Below are 19130 nucleotides of genomic sequence, written 5' to 3' on the forward strand. Positions count from 1 at the left end.
AAAAAAAAAAAAAAAAAAAAAATGAGGAATACAGCCTTGAATGGACATTATACAATGAGGTGCTGGAATAGACACTGTCAGGGGATATGAATAATCCTGAACTCTTGTTAAGTTAAAGGATGTGGGTTTAGAACTAATTCTTTTGTACGTAGTAAAGTGGTGAGAGTTCATGGTGATTTCAGTGGCCTGTGTCAGTGGAGCACTTCCTGTAAGAGCTGTCAGCCATTCAGTCTTTTTGCTTAAAATAGCTTTATTCATTTCAAAAAAGTCATGTTAATAAAGAAAATATATATATTAAAAAAAATCACATTAAATTGTTATTAAAAAAGCAACACATTATTCGTGGTCCAGCCTGAGCATTCAGTAAACTCTAGAAAACATGGAAAGGGAACGAAGCTCATCTTTGTTGGACGGCCACACAACAAAGAATCATCTTTGGAATGTAATGGCCACACATGACTTTAGTCTAACAGAGTAATATGTAAAAAAACAAACAAGAACAAAACTACAACAGTAAAAACAGACTGATAACAGTAGCTGCCATATGATACATGGCTACTCTCATTGTATTACTAAAACTGCTGAAGCGTCTCGTCCAATGTATTCGAGGGGAAATACTTTTGGCAGACACAGTCAAGCTTGCAACATGTTTTTGATTTGCTTGGAGGTAGTCTCATCGTTCAAATGTTTTGTTGTGTACCTGTGAGTCGAGAGAACATTAAAATGAACTGAAAACATAGCACATGGCTTTCAGCAGAAACTTTGCATCAAAATGAAGAAGTGCTGTAAGGTATAAGCTGTACTGTAAAGCTCACAGACCTGAGGGCATTGAGAAGCCCCTCCACACTGTTGGGCGGCTGATATCGCAGAACCTTAATGCATCCTTTCATCTATATCATACAAAGATAGACAATAACATTTTGTACTTGTATTTTTAATAAGGTTTTGTACAGTAATTAGCTTTTAATTTGGGTGATCTATAGTATTAAGCACATCAATTTTGTATAGTAAAAAAAAAAAACATTGCATTTAAATGAGAAATTACTGATATAAATGCTTATTTGGTGATTAAATGCATTCATTTTAAATCAATTAATCCACATATTAACGAAGTTAAATTAAATGAGTACATTTAAATATGATAACTTTTGCTAAAAGGATCAGAAAGCAGAATAAGGCGTACATCGATTTTAGAGGATTTTACGAAAGCTCCAGCTGGATGGACATAGTCGTATAAGATGATCACCCCCACCATCACACGCAGACAGAATAACACTGTGTCATCACTGGCAAATCGAGTGCGGTACTCCCTGATCAATACACACACACACACACACACACACACACAGAGGATAAATGAACAAGTTACAGCCTGCTACAGAAGAAACAAAGGCCAATAGTTAAACATAAAAACATGTCAACTTACGGTGTCTCTAACATGACTTTACACACACTTGCCATCGTACTCAGACAATCTGTTGTGTTCTCTACGGGCAGTTCTGCATGCTGAGCAAACAGAGAGAGCAAAATGTGTTCGTTACGATGGTTTTGGAAGTGAAAGTGATCGGGAAACATTCATGTATTGATGTATTGCCTAAGTATATCATGTACTTTATTGAAACTAATTAAGTAGAATTTATTCATGAGCTTCTGGACTTGTTTATTATCGTCTATTTAACATCCATTAGAGTGGTTTGAGTTGTGTGAGTCTTGTTATAATCAAAATACAGCAGATTTTAAGAACCGCCTACCTTTGATACAAATTTAGTCGTGGCATCGCTTAACGTTTTCAGCATGGGCGTGGCATTGGCGTAGAAGAGAGACATGCGATTGGCCAGCTCGTTGTCAACCTCATTATGCTCTTCTGCCTGTAGAAAGAACACACATGGGTTTTTTTGTTCAGTATCTAAATGTGAAATCCATACTTTGAAAGATTTACTATAAAAGGGGTCGGTTCAGGTGTTGGGCTTTTTGGAGGTTACAGATGCGCTTTTCCTTGGTCAGCTTTCCTCAAGTAGTTAATCATGGAAATGGATGTGGAAACTGGGAAATTCATTTTAGCTGACTTGAAACATTTCATTCATTACTGTATGCTAAAATCTGAATGTAAATCCTGCTTAAATCCACAGACAGTAGACACGTCCAGAATTCCTAATACATGCTCTTCCATAGCCGAGCTAATGTTTCATGTGATGAAAGTGGCTGTCATAATTATTCCTTGCAGAGAGTGCTTTTAATTGGCGAGGCAAGGTCAACGATCCTCGGTGTCAACCCCTGCTGAGCCGCTCCCTGATGATACAGCACATACTAATGAGCCTGAAGTCGTTAGCACGTGTTACCAACTCAACGTCAACCCAACACACTTCAACTCTGTGTCAGCTAAAAGATAAAAGATAAAAACAACAGTAAAAAGATAGAGGATGAGATGAGTGCGATATCTCATGTTTCCCTGAGTCAGGATCTTGTGCCGCTCTGCCACCTAATGATCCAGACCATTAGAGAACAGAAGAGCTCCCATTAACCCCGTGACATGGGGGAAGGGGTATTACTAAAACATAAGCGTCTGATAATGAGGCATATTTCCATACGGAGCAGGTTCACTCACTGTTTGGTTGATAATACGCATGCGGCTCAGGGTCCTTCTGTAGTAGCTGAAGTCATTCTGGATGGCTGGGTTGGTCATCTGGAGAGACAGCAGGTGAGCATTTAAATGGAAAACTGGCAGCTGAAAATTGCATTTCTGCTGAATATGGGAATAGGAAATATGTAAACACATCATTTTTTATTTTACTGTGAATGTATGAATTCAAGTGAGCAGCTAGAAAATCACGAGCATATGGCCATGTCATCCACTGCTGGTTTTTGTGACAGACTTCATCAGTGCAGTAATCTAGATAATAACAGATTCTCTGTGGCACCTTTGAAAACAACTGCACTTAGTTTTCCATTAATTTGACTGATCGGTTACAACTGGACTTTGTGTTCCATTAGTTCAACTAATTAGCTAAATCACTACAGAGCTAATTATGTTAGCTTTTGGATAGAAATTTCAGTGGCTTACAAATTGATTATATCATAAACATTCTCTATAGCTATTGCATTATGTGTGATACAGTTATTGCCATCAGTTTCAGTGGTCCACAAAAGAAAAAAAGGAAAGAAAAGCTGCTTCACTGTAGGATAAACCTTAATATTATTTAGTTATCATGAATTCAAAATGTACCCAATCAATTTTCTAAATACATGTTATAGATGTACACAATTAAAACTGTTTTAGCTATATCACTTGACCTAAATGGAATTTTTAGGCTATATGTGTGGTTGGGAGTATCAGTCGTAAATTTTAATAATGAATGATTCCATTTTAAATCCTAATTTGAAAGGATATAATTGCATACGCAGACTATTACGATAGCTATATTTCCATCAAAAGCTGTGAATTTAACTAATGCGCAAAACTGGTTTCCATCATAGTTTATGTACGTTTTCTTATCAGATAAAAATATATCTAATTCAGATGAGTGCTTAATGTTTTTTGCACATCTTGGCATTTCCATTCAGCGTTTTTTTTTTTTTTTTTTTTTATGCGATAAGCCCAAGGTGGATGGAAAAATAGCTAGTGAAAGCTTAGTTAAAGTAACCTCCCCCAGCCCCCATCACTGGTCCCCCCTCACAAAAAGAAGTGCTGACGCCCTGTTCTAGCAGGAATGATAGACTTCTCTGTAGTGATGTATGCAGGACTTCACCAATCATTTCCACATAAATCCCGCCCCTGCAAGCTCACACTAATCTGCCTCCATTTTTTGAGAACAATGCCCACACCTCAAAATCCAATCAACAACCAATGTCTTATTACATATTATCTACTGTACATGTTTTCCTTTTTGATAATCCATTACACTCAATGTGGAAGAAAAGATCTGTCAGTATTTTTGTTTCAGCTTGACTTGAAGTCAGCATTAATTGAAAATTGAGCCTGGATCTTCTGTTTTATGGCATATGCTTGACTTGTAGTCCACTTAAAGCCATCCCTTTCTTACTCACATTCAGATCTCCCTACATCCAGTCAATAACTGATAAATAGAACCAAGTCCCTGCACTACATGTGGCATATTGGATGTATTTGTTGCTACTTGCATTTCATCGTGACTATAATATTAAATGCTGTGGTTTAAAGAGATATTGCACTGCAATATAATCACTGCAAGGATAATTATAATTTACAGATTGGTCAGATGTGTTAATTACAGATTTTTGTAGGCCTGAGATTAAAGACAGGATGAGTTTTGCTCCACATCCTCTCATTCTACCTAATTGTTGATTTCGCCCCTCTTTTTCTGAAGCAGGTTAGGAAGAGACGGATTAGACGTGCAGAATGGGTGTGGCCTGAGGTTGCCTGGTTACCTTCAGCTCATCGAAGCGAAGCGTGAAATGCAAAATCTGAGCGAACTGCCGTGCCAGCGCCTGCTCCTGCTCCAGATGTTGAGTTGGGCTGCAGCGCGAGCTGGTGAGAAACTCCAACAGGCCCTGCAGAGAGTCTTCTACACAAGACACAGAAGAAACAGAACTGCTAATGTTTTTGGTGGATAGAAGTATAGATAATACTGGGTTATGGACGCTATATTTTGACAAAAACAGGCAGAGAAACAGAGAGTGTCTGGCAGAGGAACACAGCAGCGATGTCAGGTCAGTCTGACCCTTTGATGTTCCTCCAGAGAGCGCTGCCATTGGCTGCTGATGATGTGTGATTAAGGGCCATGTCATGTTTAATTAGGTCATGGCCTGTTTTCTTCTGAATCACTCAAACCCACAGTCTTACAAGCACAAAACAGCCACACTTTCACAGAGCAGATCACATACTTTGAGACATACAAGATTATGAGACACTAAATATTTCTGGGGAAAAAAACGGATTAGCTAAACAAATTGGTTAATATGGTCTTTCCCTTTTGTGGCAACAAGTACAGGTTCAATCTTTGGGTTATAGTAGAAATTATATGTGATTTGTGACACACTACTTTTTGATTACTTTTGACCCAACTTGTTTATCACATTGATTTAAATAAGATAATATTGTATTATATTGATATTAAAATACAAAGAGTAAGAAAATATATTCCATTCATAGAAATTAACAGCATGAAGTGCATTAAACGTTACATTATGTCAAGGTTTCCCTAACTGGGGTTCATAAAGGTACTGCAGGGGGGTTGTGAAGTTAATGAAAAGTTAATCTTGAATTAAATCATAAAAATGTAAAGAAATTAATAAATCATTTTAAAATAACATAAATCAAAACAAAACACTTCCTAATATATTATTTGTTTACCTGCATGTCAACCGTCAGAGAATCAAGAATTGATATTGTGTGAATAATATGTAATCATGTAATCAATAAAAAGTAACTAATCTGATAACAGTATTTTAAAATGTAATTTAATGTAATTACAAGTACTTGATTTTTGGAATCTGATTACGTAATCCAAATAACATGTAATCAGTTACTTCCCAGCTCTGGTTGTCAGACTTTTAATGCATTCAAGGCAGATTTTTCATCAATATGCATGTTTTGTGGGAATCAAACTCAAAAAGCGTGCTTTTATTTAATAATGCTACATCAGTTGAGCTACATATGTATGCTACAGCTAACAAACTTTACCATAAATTTGATGTCACTAAGATTTTTTTTTCTTTATCATTTTTTGCATTCAGTTTAAACACACAAATTCATCAAAAATGTCAGTGAATACATTTATAACGTTACAAATTTATGTTTTAAATTTCAATCTCAAATAATTGGTTTTTTTTTCTATTCATCAAAGGATGTATCAAATGTTTTCAACATAATAATTTCAATATAACAATAATAAGAAATATTTCCTGAGCTCCAAATCATCATATTAGAATGACTTCTGAAGGATCATGCGACACTGAAACTGCAGTAATGATGCTGAATATCAGAAAACAGTCATTTTAAACTGTAATAATATTTCACAATATTACTGATTTTACTGTATTTTTCAATCAAATAATGCCTTGGTGAGCATTAAGAGACTTCTTTCTTTTTAATGGTTCTGAACAAATTAATCATGAAGTTACAGAAGATCTGGAGTGTGTATGTTAGAGATGACAAGAGCTTTGTTTTTGCTAGTTGTGGAGAAAGAAACTGTCCTTGTGCTAATCCAATGATGACGCACTGCTGCTCTGTTTATGGCTCGCTCCCTGGAACATGTGCTGAATCACAACAGAAATACAACTTCACGGGAATATTCAAATATGAATATTACTGTTGTACAATGTTTTGCAAAAGGTCATGTAGCTGTGATTCAACTGTAGGCTTGAGTCCTTTTTCATTACAAATGCAGCCTTGCTCATGTTACATTGCACATATTCATATTGACTTGTTATGTATAGCTTTATGACAGTAGGGTGACTTCGGCTCTCTGACTACATTTGTTTAAATGAGAAAAGCACATGAGCTGATGTAAGTGTAAGGACAGTTTAGTAATAGTCTTAGATAGTCTAGTCTTAGATAATCTCATGATTTCCGGCTGCTGACGTGTGTGCTGGTTCAGTAATGTGTTTGATAATACTGATGAATTAAGCCTCAAGAAGAATCATCTCACTGAAAATCAAAACACAGTCCAGAGCAGATGCTAATACTACAGTATATGGTAAATGGGTCAGTGGACCATGTACCCCTGTGAGGAATTGTGGGAGAGTAGATCATTAAAATCTCCTCATTTATCACCTACCTGTATGCCTCTGGGTAAAAATAGCCATACATTTTATTATTTATAGTGTTGTGTGCTGTGCACATTAAAGCAGATAGAATAATGACATACCCAGTTTTAGAGAGAACTCATAAAACTTCTTCAGTTTGCCAACCAGGGGTACCACAGCGGCCCACGCACTCTCTTGCACATGCTCATCATTGGGATGCTGTATGGCCTGAGGAGACAACATGCACATGCTTAAACAGAAACAAAGAGAACTTGTCATGGAAAGTAACATAAAGCCCTGGCTAATGTCTAAACAATCTGAAGTGCATTCTGGATGTACGCACCTGTCTGATGGCTTCACCTGCTCCACTATATGACTGCAGGTCCTGTAACACACTCTCTGACTCTGTCAGCACCTCATTGACCTCCTCCCATACTCTCTTCTCAGCTTCTGTGGGCTTGGCATCTGCAGAGGAGAAATCGGCTCAGTCTTAAATGTGCTTCAATTGAAGACGGGTGTTATTGCTTAAATATTTTTTTCCTATTTGAGGAAAATCATTTCATCTGTTGCAGCTTATAAGATCCAAGAAGTCAAATACAATAAATACATATAGTTATAACTGATAAATTCTTATTAAATATAATTATTGTTATTATTAAATAGTCTAATAGTAATTATTTATTAATGATATATGATTATAGTAATTAATAATGGTTAACAGTAATTAGTAATAATAATTATTAATGTTATTTATAATTATAATAATACAAAATACAGTTATATTAATAGTATAATATATATAGATATAGATATACAATTGAGAATATATATATATATTAGTGCTGTCAAAATTAGCGCGTTAACGCATTCGATTAATTTGAAATATTTAACGCGTTAAAAAAAAATAACGCAATTAACGCGGTTGCAGTTTTTTTTATTTCCAGTTGTGGCCTATGTGTGTTCAACGTGCAAAGAAATATGGATAAGACCAAGGAAGGACTTTTAGACGGAAAGTTTCAGTATAAAACTCTGCCGGATTACTCTTCAGTCTGCCACAAGAAACATTACTCTTCATTTAGTCTGCCACAAGAAACAGCAACATTAAAATCATGAACTCAAATGTCATTGTTTAAAAAACAAAAAAACAATGACTGTTGTAACAGTGCGTAAATCAGACCTTTCTGTAACGCTAACGTTAATAAGCTTACACGAAAATAACGAAATAATTGTGTAGCGGAGTATTTTTTGTACACAGTGCCGCGAACTGTCAATCACTCCTGTGCGCGTGCATCACTGTCCTCCTCAGCTGCAGAAACTTGCGCTCTCTCTCTTCATCAAGATTTAAAACAAAAAGGGGACAAAAATATCATATTGTCTTTGTGCATAGGCTATAGATTAATTAGATAAATGAATATCTAAATTTGTGCCTTGCCGTCTACGGTATTGTTTTAGAACTTATAAAAAAGATGCTGCAGCCAATGAGCAGCCAGCGGGGGCTGCAGGACGACTCAACCTCCGCGGACATTTTTAAATGTTTATCAGACAATAAATACTCAAGATTTCCGGGACAATTAGGGCCAGATTCGGGAGTCGGGACAACAGTTTAGATTTCGGGACTGTCCCGAATTTGGTGAGGTGTCAGTCAGCGAATCATCTGATTCTGGTCTTGTTCTTGCAGTATTCAGAGTATGAAGCCAAGAAAACATATTAAGTGTTGTTGTTAACTGTATTTGATTTTTAACCGAACGTTGTGTACACTCATAACGAGTTTCACACACCTTCTCCGGCCACGTTGAGTTGTTGACACTTAACAGTGGGAAAAGCGACACATGCGCTATTCACTTGTATAACTTAAGGGTGAATGGGTGATGTAGTTTCTGCTCTCGGTGGGATGAATTAGGAAGCTTGCATTGTGAAGGGCGCTCTGAAAATCGGCAGTGCAGGTAAAAGATTAAAACCTCTATTAAAACAGATGTCCAAATGAGCGTACCGGTACGCTACAAGCACGTTCTGGGCGCACGGAGAGGTGGTGGTACGCTCAAGAGCTATATTTGGAAGTGGCGGTACCGGTGCATACCGGCCCACTTAAAGCACTGGCAATGACTATACTTTGGAATTTTTTTGCAGTCCACTTAAAATTCAACATGGAAATCATTTTTGTTTTTTATTGGCATTGATTGTTTTGAAATTCAAATGATACTTACATGCCTGTGTTTTTATTTCTGTAATAAATATGGCTTTCAAGCCAACAGTTAATTTGGAGGATATTGATGGTTTATTGCAGGTATGTTGTTTACATGAGAAAATCTGTGTTACAAGTTAAACAAAAATTCCAATAAACAATCATATTTTGAATTTAAATAGTTTATTTGTCTTGAGTTTACATTAATTATTTACATTTTACATTTACATATCCAAAAAGTTTCAGTCTTTTAATTGCGATTAATCGCGATTAATCGCGATTAATTTTAAACAAATGTGCGATTAATTAGTTAATTTTTTTTAATCGATTGACAGCACTAATATATATATATTGATAATGTAATTTTTTTAATGTTATTTACAATAAAGTATTCAGGATTGTTTCATTGTATCAGCAAAATTATTGTACATAAATTGTGAGTAGGTGACATTTCTTCCATCCCTCAACATCAGATAATACAGGTTGTGACTGTATATTCACTTACTTTCAAAGTCCAGAAAAAAGTTCCCTCCGTTGTTGTCAATGTCTCGTGTGAGAACCTTAATCAGATTCCCCATCCCGAGCAGTCAGAGACCTCTAAAAGACAAGATAAACAGGAATGAATGATGATTTTTGCATGTGATTTGTGGCTTAGTTACACTTTGAATGTCAATGAAGGTGTAAACACCATTTGATTTGCCTATACAAAAACACAAGCAGGTTGACTCAAGAACTGCATCAAGAACTGTGACACCTGTGCTCATGACAACAACATCTGGCCACATGTATGTGTGTGTGACAGGCAACATCTGCTCAGGGCAATGCAGAAAATCAGGAGAGTCCCAAATACTGCTGCATACACCCTCTTGAACAGGCACACCAGTTTGACTGCAGGTGAGAGGACAGATGCTGCTGAGAATGCAGTATGACTGCAGCACTCATGGGTGCATCCTACTGCAGGATCATGTCGCCCTCTAGCAGTCAAAGTGCTTCTATAGTTCACAATTGGCACTCTGTAGTCCCCCTCCCTTTGGGGGGAGGGCTGAATCATTGTAAGAATCATTCTTCCCTGAAAAGAGCACACTCTCTCTTATTCTTATTCATCCGCTCTGAGCTCAGCGCTCCCGCAGTGAGTCACTGCTTACAACAGATTAAATAACATCATGAAAAACCCGAGGATCCTCAAGAGGAACAGACAGACCTCAGAGTTTAGCAGCATGTCAACATATTCAAAGGTCACGGTCAGAGTTTTGTGTTCAAGCTGAAGAGGACTTTGCTTTGCTTGAAAGTAGGTAAACGGGTCGCTACAGTTTCTCACTGACCTACAGTGTATTCTGCAGTGTGATGGGGGGGGGGGTGTATTTAGATCTTGGCATACTTCTGTTCTCATGGCATTCAGAATTTAAGAAACCAAAGGGCGTAAATAAGCACTGCTGTGTTGATCTGTCTTGAACCGCCTAAGCCCCCCTTGTCAGCTTTACACCCCTCAGATTTGGGGGGATGGTACCATCTAAACTGAGGTTGCTCATTTGACTATAGCATATACACCCTGCAATCCTATTGGCTGAGAAGGAATTCTGCTGTTTCCATGGAGCCTAAAAATATTTTTCAACCCAAAATGTGCTGGCAGCCAATAGGAGTGGAGCAAAGGAGTATTCAGCAGGACTTAAAAGAACCTGAATAAATTAATCATGAGTGCGGCACTAAAGAGACGTGTGACTCAAAAACACATTTCAACTCAAAAGTGGAGCAGTTTGACAGCTTTCTTGAATGTTTAAAAAAAAAAAAAAGATACAATCAAATTCTAGATAAACAAAATATTAAAGCTAAACATCACTCAAGGTTTTACCACAGGAAAGAGGTGTTTTTAGGTAGATGCAAAGCTTTTAAAAACTGAAAAATAAAATTAATAAATATTATATTATATTATAAATATTATATAAAAGTAATTGGTAACACTTTATTTTAATGACCAATTCTCACTATTCACTAGCATGCATATTAATAGCATGTTGGCTGTTTATGAGCATTTATAAAGCACATATTAAAACCTAATAGTAGTTAACAGGGAGAACTGGACCTTAATACCTGTAACAATATTGAATACGTAAATAAATACAACATTATTGGTTTATTCTGTATTCAGAATCTCAGTGAGCAGGGCCGAACCCCCAGTTACTATTAGCAGAATATGCACTCATCTTAGTTCATAACAGTAGTGCTCTACTGCATGAGAGAGAGAGAGAGAGAGGCTATAGATTATGGGTGTGAATGCAGTCTCCTCCCCAGCACTGCAGTACTCGTGCACCAGCGTTTGACAGCATGTGCCTCCACGTGCTTTGCCTCCACCACTACTACTACCACCACCCAACCAGAGAAGAATACGACCCCACCCCTTTCCTCCCCGCTGCAGTGAGGCGGTCTGCGGCAGTGCAGGGAACACAGACAGCGCTCCTCTTGACCCAGATTCCACCGCTGCTACGTCACACTGCCTTAACATTAACCCCAGCATGACAAGACATGGACAGATATGCTGCAGGATCCCCCAGCAGACATGGCTAATAATCACACACACACACGCCTCTGGCCACACAGAATTAATTAAAAATTAATCAAGCGAACACTTAATGTGATAATAATAAATGTAATATATACATACATTAAAATGACTTCATTCATGATTAATATAATGACTTGTGATATTATGATGAATGATTTATATTAATTTTATATAAATACAAATGACTAAAACTAACATTGTCTTCATCACCATTAAATATAGTAATAATATTGATGATTGTTAATTATATTACAATATTAAATTTTTAATATAAAGTCAAAATAAATTACTAAAACTAAAACTGTATTTAATTGTTAAGATTAATAGTATTACAACATTAAATATAATCTTTAATATACATGTCAAATGAAATTACAAAAACACTAAACCGATCTCTATGATGATAATAAAAGTTAAAATCATATTTTTATATAATAAATAGATATTTTGTATATATACAATAATAATATTCTATTATGTTAGATTTTATTTCTTATATTACATATTGTAATATATATATATATTTTTTTTTTTCATAATATATATATTTTACATAAATATCAAATAATTAATAACACATAAAATATATAATTTAATGTATATATTAATAAGTCAAGCATTCTATTATATATAAAATATAATTGTATTTTCATAATTATATGTATATATTTCATTATATATTATTAATAATTCAATATTAATCCAACATAAAAGTCATGAATTAATTACATAAACAGTAAAACTTAAAATATTTTTGCTCTGATTTTATTGAATTACATGTCAGCCCAAAACCAGAGCTTGATTTTCTACCATCAGGAGGGAAAGAGACACAGGCGTGTGTCCTGGACAGACAGACAGTCTACATATGGACACAAGTATGTGGGCCGTCCAGCAGTGACAGGGCAGAGGAGCGTCAGGCATGAGTCAGAGAAACAGAGCGGTCACTCCTTCCTCCACCGCATGACGGAAATTCTGACATCTGCACCCTTCATTTAGACCCTATAAATACCACAGGACAATCAGATTTAATCAAGAATTATTGTTGGTACATTAGCCATGAGACTCTGTCAGCCATGAAACAATATTTCTTTGATTTTTCAGTGATTGCCCATACTGCCTGAGAGCAGACAATCTTATTCAGATCCACAGCTTTAAACAATCTGATTAACCTGTGTTAGGAACACAGCTGAACTTCAACCTAAAAATGAAGCCCACATCTTACTAGACTCATGATGACCTTTAAATGTAAAGCTTAATATGACCTTTTACACAATACTTCACTTTTAAACATTTAGATCAAGATACAATGTTTCAAGGTGATGTGACCTTGAAATACTGTTTCATCTCTACTTCACAAGAGGAAGGTTACAGTATCAGTGAACAGACTCTGGAAACTGAAGGGTTTTATCGCCTCCTGGTGGACATCAGATGCTATGTTTTCAAATGACTTCAAGCAGGACCTTGCCTTTCTGATTTCAGATCAGAGATGTGCAACATTAAGAATTCACTTGAGAATGCACTGTATATTTTTTAAAGGCACTTTTAAAACAGCCTCGAGATTGACCAAAGTGCTGCACATGAGCAGAATAACTAATACAATATAAAAAATGAGCCGAATAAACATAAGCAAAGTACACAGATACCAGATTTAAAATAGAAAAAAAAGATCAACAATTAACACATGCTAAAAGAAAGGGAAAACTGGTAAAGAGGGGGCCATTCAAAGTTGTACTGGCAAGCTATTCCACAGTCAAGGAGCCACCGCTGAAAAGACTCGATCCCCTGTGTGTTTTAGCCTTGAGCAAGGGATTGTCAGTAAGTTAAGGTTATCAGATCTTAAACTTCTGGGTGGGTAATAGGTACACAGTTACTCAAACAGGTATTTTTGAGGATCAAGATTATGTAGACATTTATACACAAATTGAAGAATTTTTTAATCAATCCCGAAATGGACTGGAAGCCAATGGAGGGCTTGCAAAACTTTTTAAGAAATTTAGCTGCAGCATTTTGAAGCAGCTGAAGTCAAAGCAGAAGGGTCATTTCTTTTTATCGGCAATTCCTTCACTTAAATTGAATTTGCTGTCAATCAGGAAATTCGAATTTGAATGACAGAAACTAGAATTAAAATAGAAATTGAACATTTCAAAAGCAACATGTCAAAACTTTAAATGCTAGCCTAAAGCCTTGTCTGAAAGTTAAAAAAAAAAAAAGTTTTAAAAGCCTTGAATTTTAATTTTTTTAATAGAATATGAGGATTTGAAATAGTTTTGTCACAAATACAAAAAAAAATATTCTAGATAAACAAATTAAAAATATATATTTCAATTAGCTGTAACATTTTAACATTTCGTGTTTTTCAGATTAACATTTTTGAGATAGTGGCAGCCCTGAAGTTATCTGTAGACATACCTGTAGCAGGCAGTAGCCTAGGGCAGTGGTTTTTACTTTTACTCCTAGGCCCCTTCCTCTCCTCTCTTTTCCTTTCCCAAAAGCCTTTGTATTCTAATGTTATTCATTTTCAATTCCATGTCATGATTTTTAAACAAAACTAATTCAAGATAGATTTGAGCTTTCTGAGTTTTTTTTTTTTCTTGCAGATATTCTTTTTCGACTTAGAAGTTCTTAAAAGTAGCCTACGTAAAGCTTAATTATACAGTAACTTTAACATACATTTCAAACAAGACCACAGGGATATGCCAAAGGACTGCTACCGATCCATCCAGCATCACTAAACACACCAAAATACAAATGAACAATGAAAACATTGTGAATGTGTGGAAAGCCAGTGGTTCGGAGGCAGCGGCTCAGTGTACAGTGTACAGTGTACAGTGTACAGCCAAAAGTGCACATACGAGGTCCGTTTGCATGAAGTGCATTTATTTGATCAAAATACAGAAGAAGAAAAAAAACAGAAATGGTGTTAAACTGATCATTTTTTAAACTAGTAAGCCTTTGGCTATGAACAAGCCTAGCGTTTTGCACTTTTAAACGTCTATTAGTGCCTTCCTTCTTTTAAGGGGTGAGAATCGTATGCAGAAATAATGGTTGACACCTCTGCTTTTAAACTATACCAGAGCATCGCTAAGTGAAACTGGCTGGCTGTGTGAGTTTTTGCACTTACACTTTTGAGCTCTGAGTTTTGGGTCGGAGTTCATATAGATTTATAGACTACATTTCTGATTAAACCTCACAGGGACAGGCAATCCCTTGTCAACTAAAGGTCAGAAGGTCAGATGTCTGAAGTGTCATGTTCATAGAGAATAATGTTCGATACAGATCCTCAGGCCGGCAAGATGCTAGATAAATGCTCTAATTATTAAAAAAGTGCTCGTCATTCACTGATGTTATTTTAAGGCCCCAGTACTTTCCTTCTGCTAAGAGGAGGGAAAGTTTGCTGCATTATATTGATTGCATCACATCAATCTAACCTTTGGTTTTGTAACCAAAATGAATTTAAATGAACTGTAAAACATTTTTATAAACTTTAACGTGAAATGAAAACCTGAAGTGTATCAGTTTAGTTTGACAATACAAAAGCAACATTTTGAATCAGATGAAAAACTGAACAAAATATATATATACACACACATACAAAAACTAAAATAGTTAACTAAGAAAAGTCCAAACATACCATCATGAGCTTGTTTCCTCTCTCTCACAAATGCTTTCCTGCACTCACTACCATAACTTCTGCATGCTACTGAAATACTGGATTCACTTCTCTATACCTCTTCCAAAGAAAAAAAAAACAAGCAGCATGGAAAAATGCCACAGGCAGGAACATGAGAAACCGAACGTGAGCCGCAGCTATCAGGCCTGTACGAACACGCTTCCTCCGGCATGACAGCACAGGTGTTTCTGTTCTCCCCTCTGCTTTTTTTTTTTTTTTTGCGCATGTACTGCGGAAAAACACAAATGCTGTGTGTTCTTAGACAGTCTCTAAATGTCATTTTACCACAGCATGACCTGGGGGAACAGATGATATTACAAATGTGATAAGTGAAAAGAGATAAATAACTGAATGCTCATATACTGTTTCCTAAACAAAAAGAACAATATGTGTTTACTTTGCTTTGAATCGTAGAGTAGAAATGCACGCAAGCTGCCCATATGAATGTATCTGGGGCAGTCCTCGAGCTAGCAGTAAAGAATAGAAACATGCTCAAGAGTTTTTAAAGAGCATCTGACCACAAAAAGGTGTCAACACACTGTTGATTCGTTTGACTGTGAAGACTGATAAACCGAGCATGTCCTACCACAAAGAATAAAGTTGAACCAACAACACTAAAAAGGGTAACCTCCTCAACAATACTCCTCTGAAAGCAAGATAGCTCACCGGATTTAAAAGTGTATTCATTCACCAATGCACTGTATACACACTCAATAACAACAACAGAATGAAATACTCAAATCTTGTCGTTTACAAAGCTTCTACATGCACTCAAAAATAAGTCAACAATATAAAGCTATTTTTGATTTGGACACTGCATAAAAATGTAGTTATACAACCCTGCTAGACTGCTTCAGTTAGTCACACATGCCTTCAGGGCACGGAAAGTGGTACTAGACAAACCCCGCAGTACAGGAATGCTCCGCTAAATCCAGAAACACAGTCACAATCTGACATCTCACAGAACAAGGGATGCCACAAAGTAGCTGTTTGCACAGAGCAGATGCTATTGATATGCCATCTCATAGTGATTAGAGCTGTGCAGCTGTTTTTTCTGCAATACGCTCTTTCAAAAGTACCGTCTGGAAAAAAACAACCCTCTAAAGCTATGAATGTATTTTGTGTCCATCAGTATATATCAGTATATAGATCAGTATAACAATTTTGTGATCTTTTCCCTTTTTACATAGCAAGTAATATATGGTAAGTTTAGATATACACTTAAAAACATAATGCAGATATATGTAATGTAGATTATAACAAATAACCTGTCTGCGGAGTTGACATCTGCACACGTCTTGGTGTTTTAATGCTGACCACTGGTTTGGAGGTTATAACGAAGGCTGCTGGGTCAATATTTATAGTTCATGCTTTAGTTAAAACCTGTGGCCTTGCGCATCACAGACGGTTCTGAAATCCATCAAGCAAACAATAAAGGTTTTTGCTTGCATGCAGAATGTAGTTTATAGCTATAGGCTGTGGTTATCTGTGTTGTTTCCATCATGCAAAAATGGCATTTTAAGATGCGTTTCTCACTTGAAAAAGAACAAACTTTAGTATTTGAGTGAAAAAACATTAAATACACAAGTTACCTATGTGAACAATGTATTCATAAAAAGTAGAGGGTTTAAAATTATTATTGCCCGAAATTATGGTTGAAATTATCTACTCAAGAGTAAAACTTCACTGAATCGTTTAAAACGGTTCACAAAGTGCTCTGCAAGATTCATTAATGAATCAGCCTGAATCTAAATGAATCTGAATCCTTATTCAACAATCATGAATATCTAGAAACGTCATGTAACGTTATGAAAATTCATTGGCCTAAAAGTGTGAGAACCCTGTGGTTACTTGAAATGAAGCGCGCAATTGTGGTTATGAACATTTTAAATGTGAAAATGATTGATATTTATTTAAATAAACAGTCATAATGGTTTTCTCTGTGCATCGAATCTTCTAGATTTGAAGCTGTGGCTGCTTGACAGCGAAAATGTAGGAACTTGATGTGCTTTGAAATGCGTGTTTTGAATAAACAAAATCAGGAAGTGGCATGATCTATTTGAACACAGAGGAAGTCTGAAAACTCGCACCGTTGCTTTTGTTCATAAAATTAGTCTCGGTTTTTATCATAAAATTCACTCTTTTCTGCTCAGCAGTAGACAAATACGCATAAGACAAGTGTATACAAGTGTACATAAACAAACATGTAACGCCAAAGCCATGTATCTTTAATAGTCACCGTCCATTATGTGATCAAACGCCTTGTTTTCACACAAACGTTAAGTAAAAGATTCATATTATTTATTTAGAATCTTTAAAATTGTGTTTAAATTGTTATTGAGCTTTCTTTTAGTTTAGCTTCAGTCATTGTACACGCTGGCTGTCTTTATATAGTAGATTCTCCCCTCACCTGTGTGCTGAAGGAAACACACTTTCTCTCGCGCCAGGTGTCAGGTTGCATATTGGAATAGAATTGCAACTTAATCCATGATTCTTACCTTAATTTCCAGTCAATTCAGTGAAAAGTAAATATAGGGAAACGCTGAAGAACACCCTGCTCAGCGGATCATTGTGAAGTGTGTCTACATTTTCCGGATTGGCCAATCAGAAGTGTTACTTTTGACGCGCGGGTTGAGCTCGACTAGACTGTGGGAGCGCGAAACAAGCTCAGCCTACGTCTATAAAAGGAATTGATTTCGAGAGAGGAAGCTGACTAGTTTTACTATGCATGTAGCGTTTTCTTTCTGTTTTGGATCTACCTATCTTTCCTTTCACTTATGATGTTTGTAGCTCAATGCACACTGGAAGCGCAAACGATACGACAGAACGCTCGCATTAATAATGAAGCAACGTTGTGTAATGAAAATATCACGGAAATGCTTTAGTTCTTTTGCATGGTAGTGCTTTTGGTCGTTCTCTATTTCAAAGCATGGTGACTAACGTGCCCCAGGCTTTTCAGTAAAGAAAAATGTTTTAAATATTTAATTAATTAGTCCTTTATAAAACATATAAATAATACGTTTATATTTTAATAATAATAATAATATACTATTATTCCATTAAAATAATAAACAAAATAGTAAAATACTTAGACTAGTAGACCTTAGTCAACTAATAGATCTACTTCAGGCTGATTTTCTGCATATATAAGTCATTAATAATATCAAAAATAATTATAAAGAATTATAGAGTTATCATTGATGTTATCAATGTTAAAACCTTTTGTTTGTTAATGGTATTGATCTAATGTATTGTTTTTCATTCATTAAAAAGATCACTAGCGGATCTCAGACTTCTGGAGGGGATGTAGATTCGTAATAGTGAGTGGAAGTAGGCGGGTGATGAGCCTGTGGCTGTTCTATTTTCAAGCATCAAGGTCTTGAATTTGATGTGAGCCGAAACCGGTAGCCAGTGCAAGGAGATAAACAGAGGTTTAACGTGAGCTCTTTTGGGCTTGTTGAAGACCAGTCATGCCACTGCATTCTGAATCATTTGTAGAGGCCAGAAGAGCATTGCAGTAGTCCAGCCTAGAAATGACAAGGGACTAGACAATAAGTTGTGCATTTTGTGAAAGGGTCTGATCTTTCTGATGTTGTGCAATACAAACCCGCAAGATGTAGCAGTCTTTGCAATGTAGTCTGAAGGTCAGCTGGTCATCAAAGGTTACACCAAGATTTCTGACAGAAGTTGATGGGGTACTTGTTGAAGAACCTAGCTGGATGGTAAAATCATGCTGTAGATTTGTAGTGGCGGGGAAGACAAAGAGCTTAGTCTTTGCCAGGTTGAGCTGTAAGTGGTATTCTTTCATCCATGCCAAGATGTCCACCAGGCGGCCTGAAATCCGTTGGATCATCTGGTTGAAATGAAAGATAGCTGTGTGTCATCAGCATAGCAATGGTAGGAGAAGCCATGTGTCTGTATGATGGGACCCAGTGATGTTGTGTGTATGGAGAAGAGGAGGGGTCCTAGATCTAATCCCTGAGGAACCCCAGTGA

At 36.3% G+C, this 19130-nt stretch overlaps 2 protein-coding genes across 3 annotated transcripts in view; one reads left to right on the plus strand and one right to left on the minus strand.

Moving 5' to 3' along the window:
• The window catches only part of LOC113118562 (nuclear receptor-binding protein 2-like), a 465395-nt gene that overhangs the window by 31440 nt on the left and 414825 nt on the right, over window positions 1–19130 (plus strand). The window lies entirely within an intron of this gene.
• On the minus strand, window positions 233–17787 carry LOC113118580 (protein FAM49B-like). 2 transcript variants are annotated; one of them, XM_026287864.1, is made up of 11 exons: window positions 17634–17787; window positions 9411–9502; window positions 7067–7188; window positions 6846–6951; window positions 4405–4541; window positions 2606–2683; window positions 1752–1868; window positions 1427–1506; window positions 1184–1310; window positions 820–890; window positions 233–700 (listed from the first exon to the last, which is right to left on the minus strand). In XM_026287864.1, exons 2-11 carry the CDS (start codon window positions 9481–9483, stop codon window positions 634–636), a joined length of 978 nt encoding a protein of 325 aa, XP_026143649.1. In that variant the 5' UTR covers window positions 9484–9502; window positions 17634–17787; the 3' UTR covers window positions 233–633. The 2 variants fall into 2 exon arrangements, with proteins under 2 accessions (XP_026143649.1, XP_026143656.1); XM_026287871.1 differs by lacking the exon at window positions 17634–17787 and adding an exon at window positions 15097–15161.

This window comes from Carassius auratus, chromosome 2, assembly GCF_003368295.1.
Source record: "Carassius auratus strain Wakin chromosome 2, ASM336829v1, whole genome shotgun sequence".
In the NCBI taxonomy this organism is placed as follows: domain Eukaryota; kingdom Metazoa; phylum Chordata; class Actinopteri; order Cypriniformes; family Cyprinidae; genus Carassius; species Carassius auratus.

What these genes read in the sequence shown, in the direction of transcription:
- LOC113118580 (XM_026287864.1), bottom strand. Translation starts at nt 9,483, where the DNA reads ATGGGGAATCTGATTAAGGTTCTCACACGAGACATTGACAACAACGGA. An exon ending in CAGGTGAAGCCATCAGACAG is followed by an intron (nt 6,952 to 7,066) that starts GTGCGTACATCC and finishes TTGTCTCCTCAG; the next exon opens with GCCATACAGCATCCCAATGA. An exon ending in TGAGTTCTCTCTAAAACTGG is followed by an intron (nt 4,542 to 6,845) that starts GTATGTCATTAT and finishes TGTCTTGTGTAG; the next exon opens with AAGACTCTCTGCAGGGCCTG.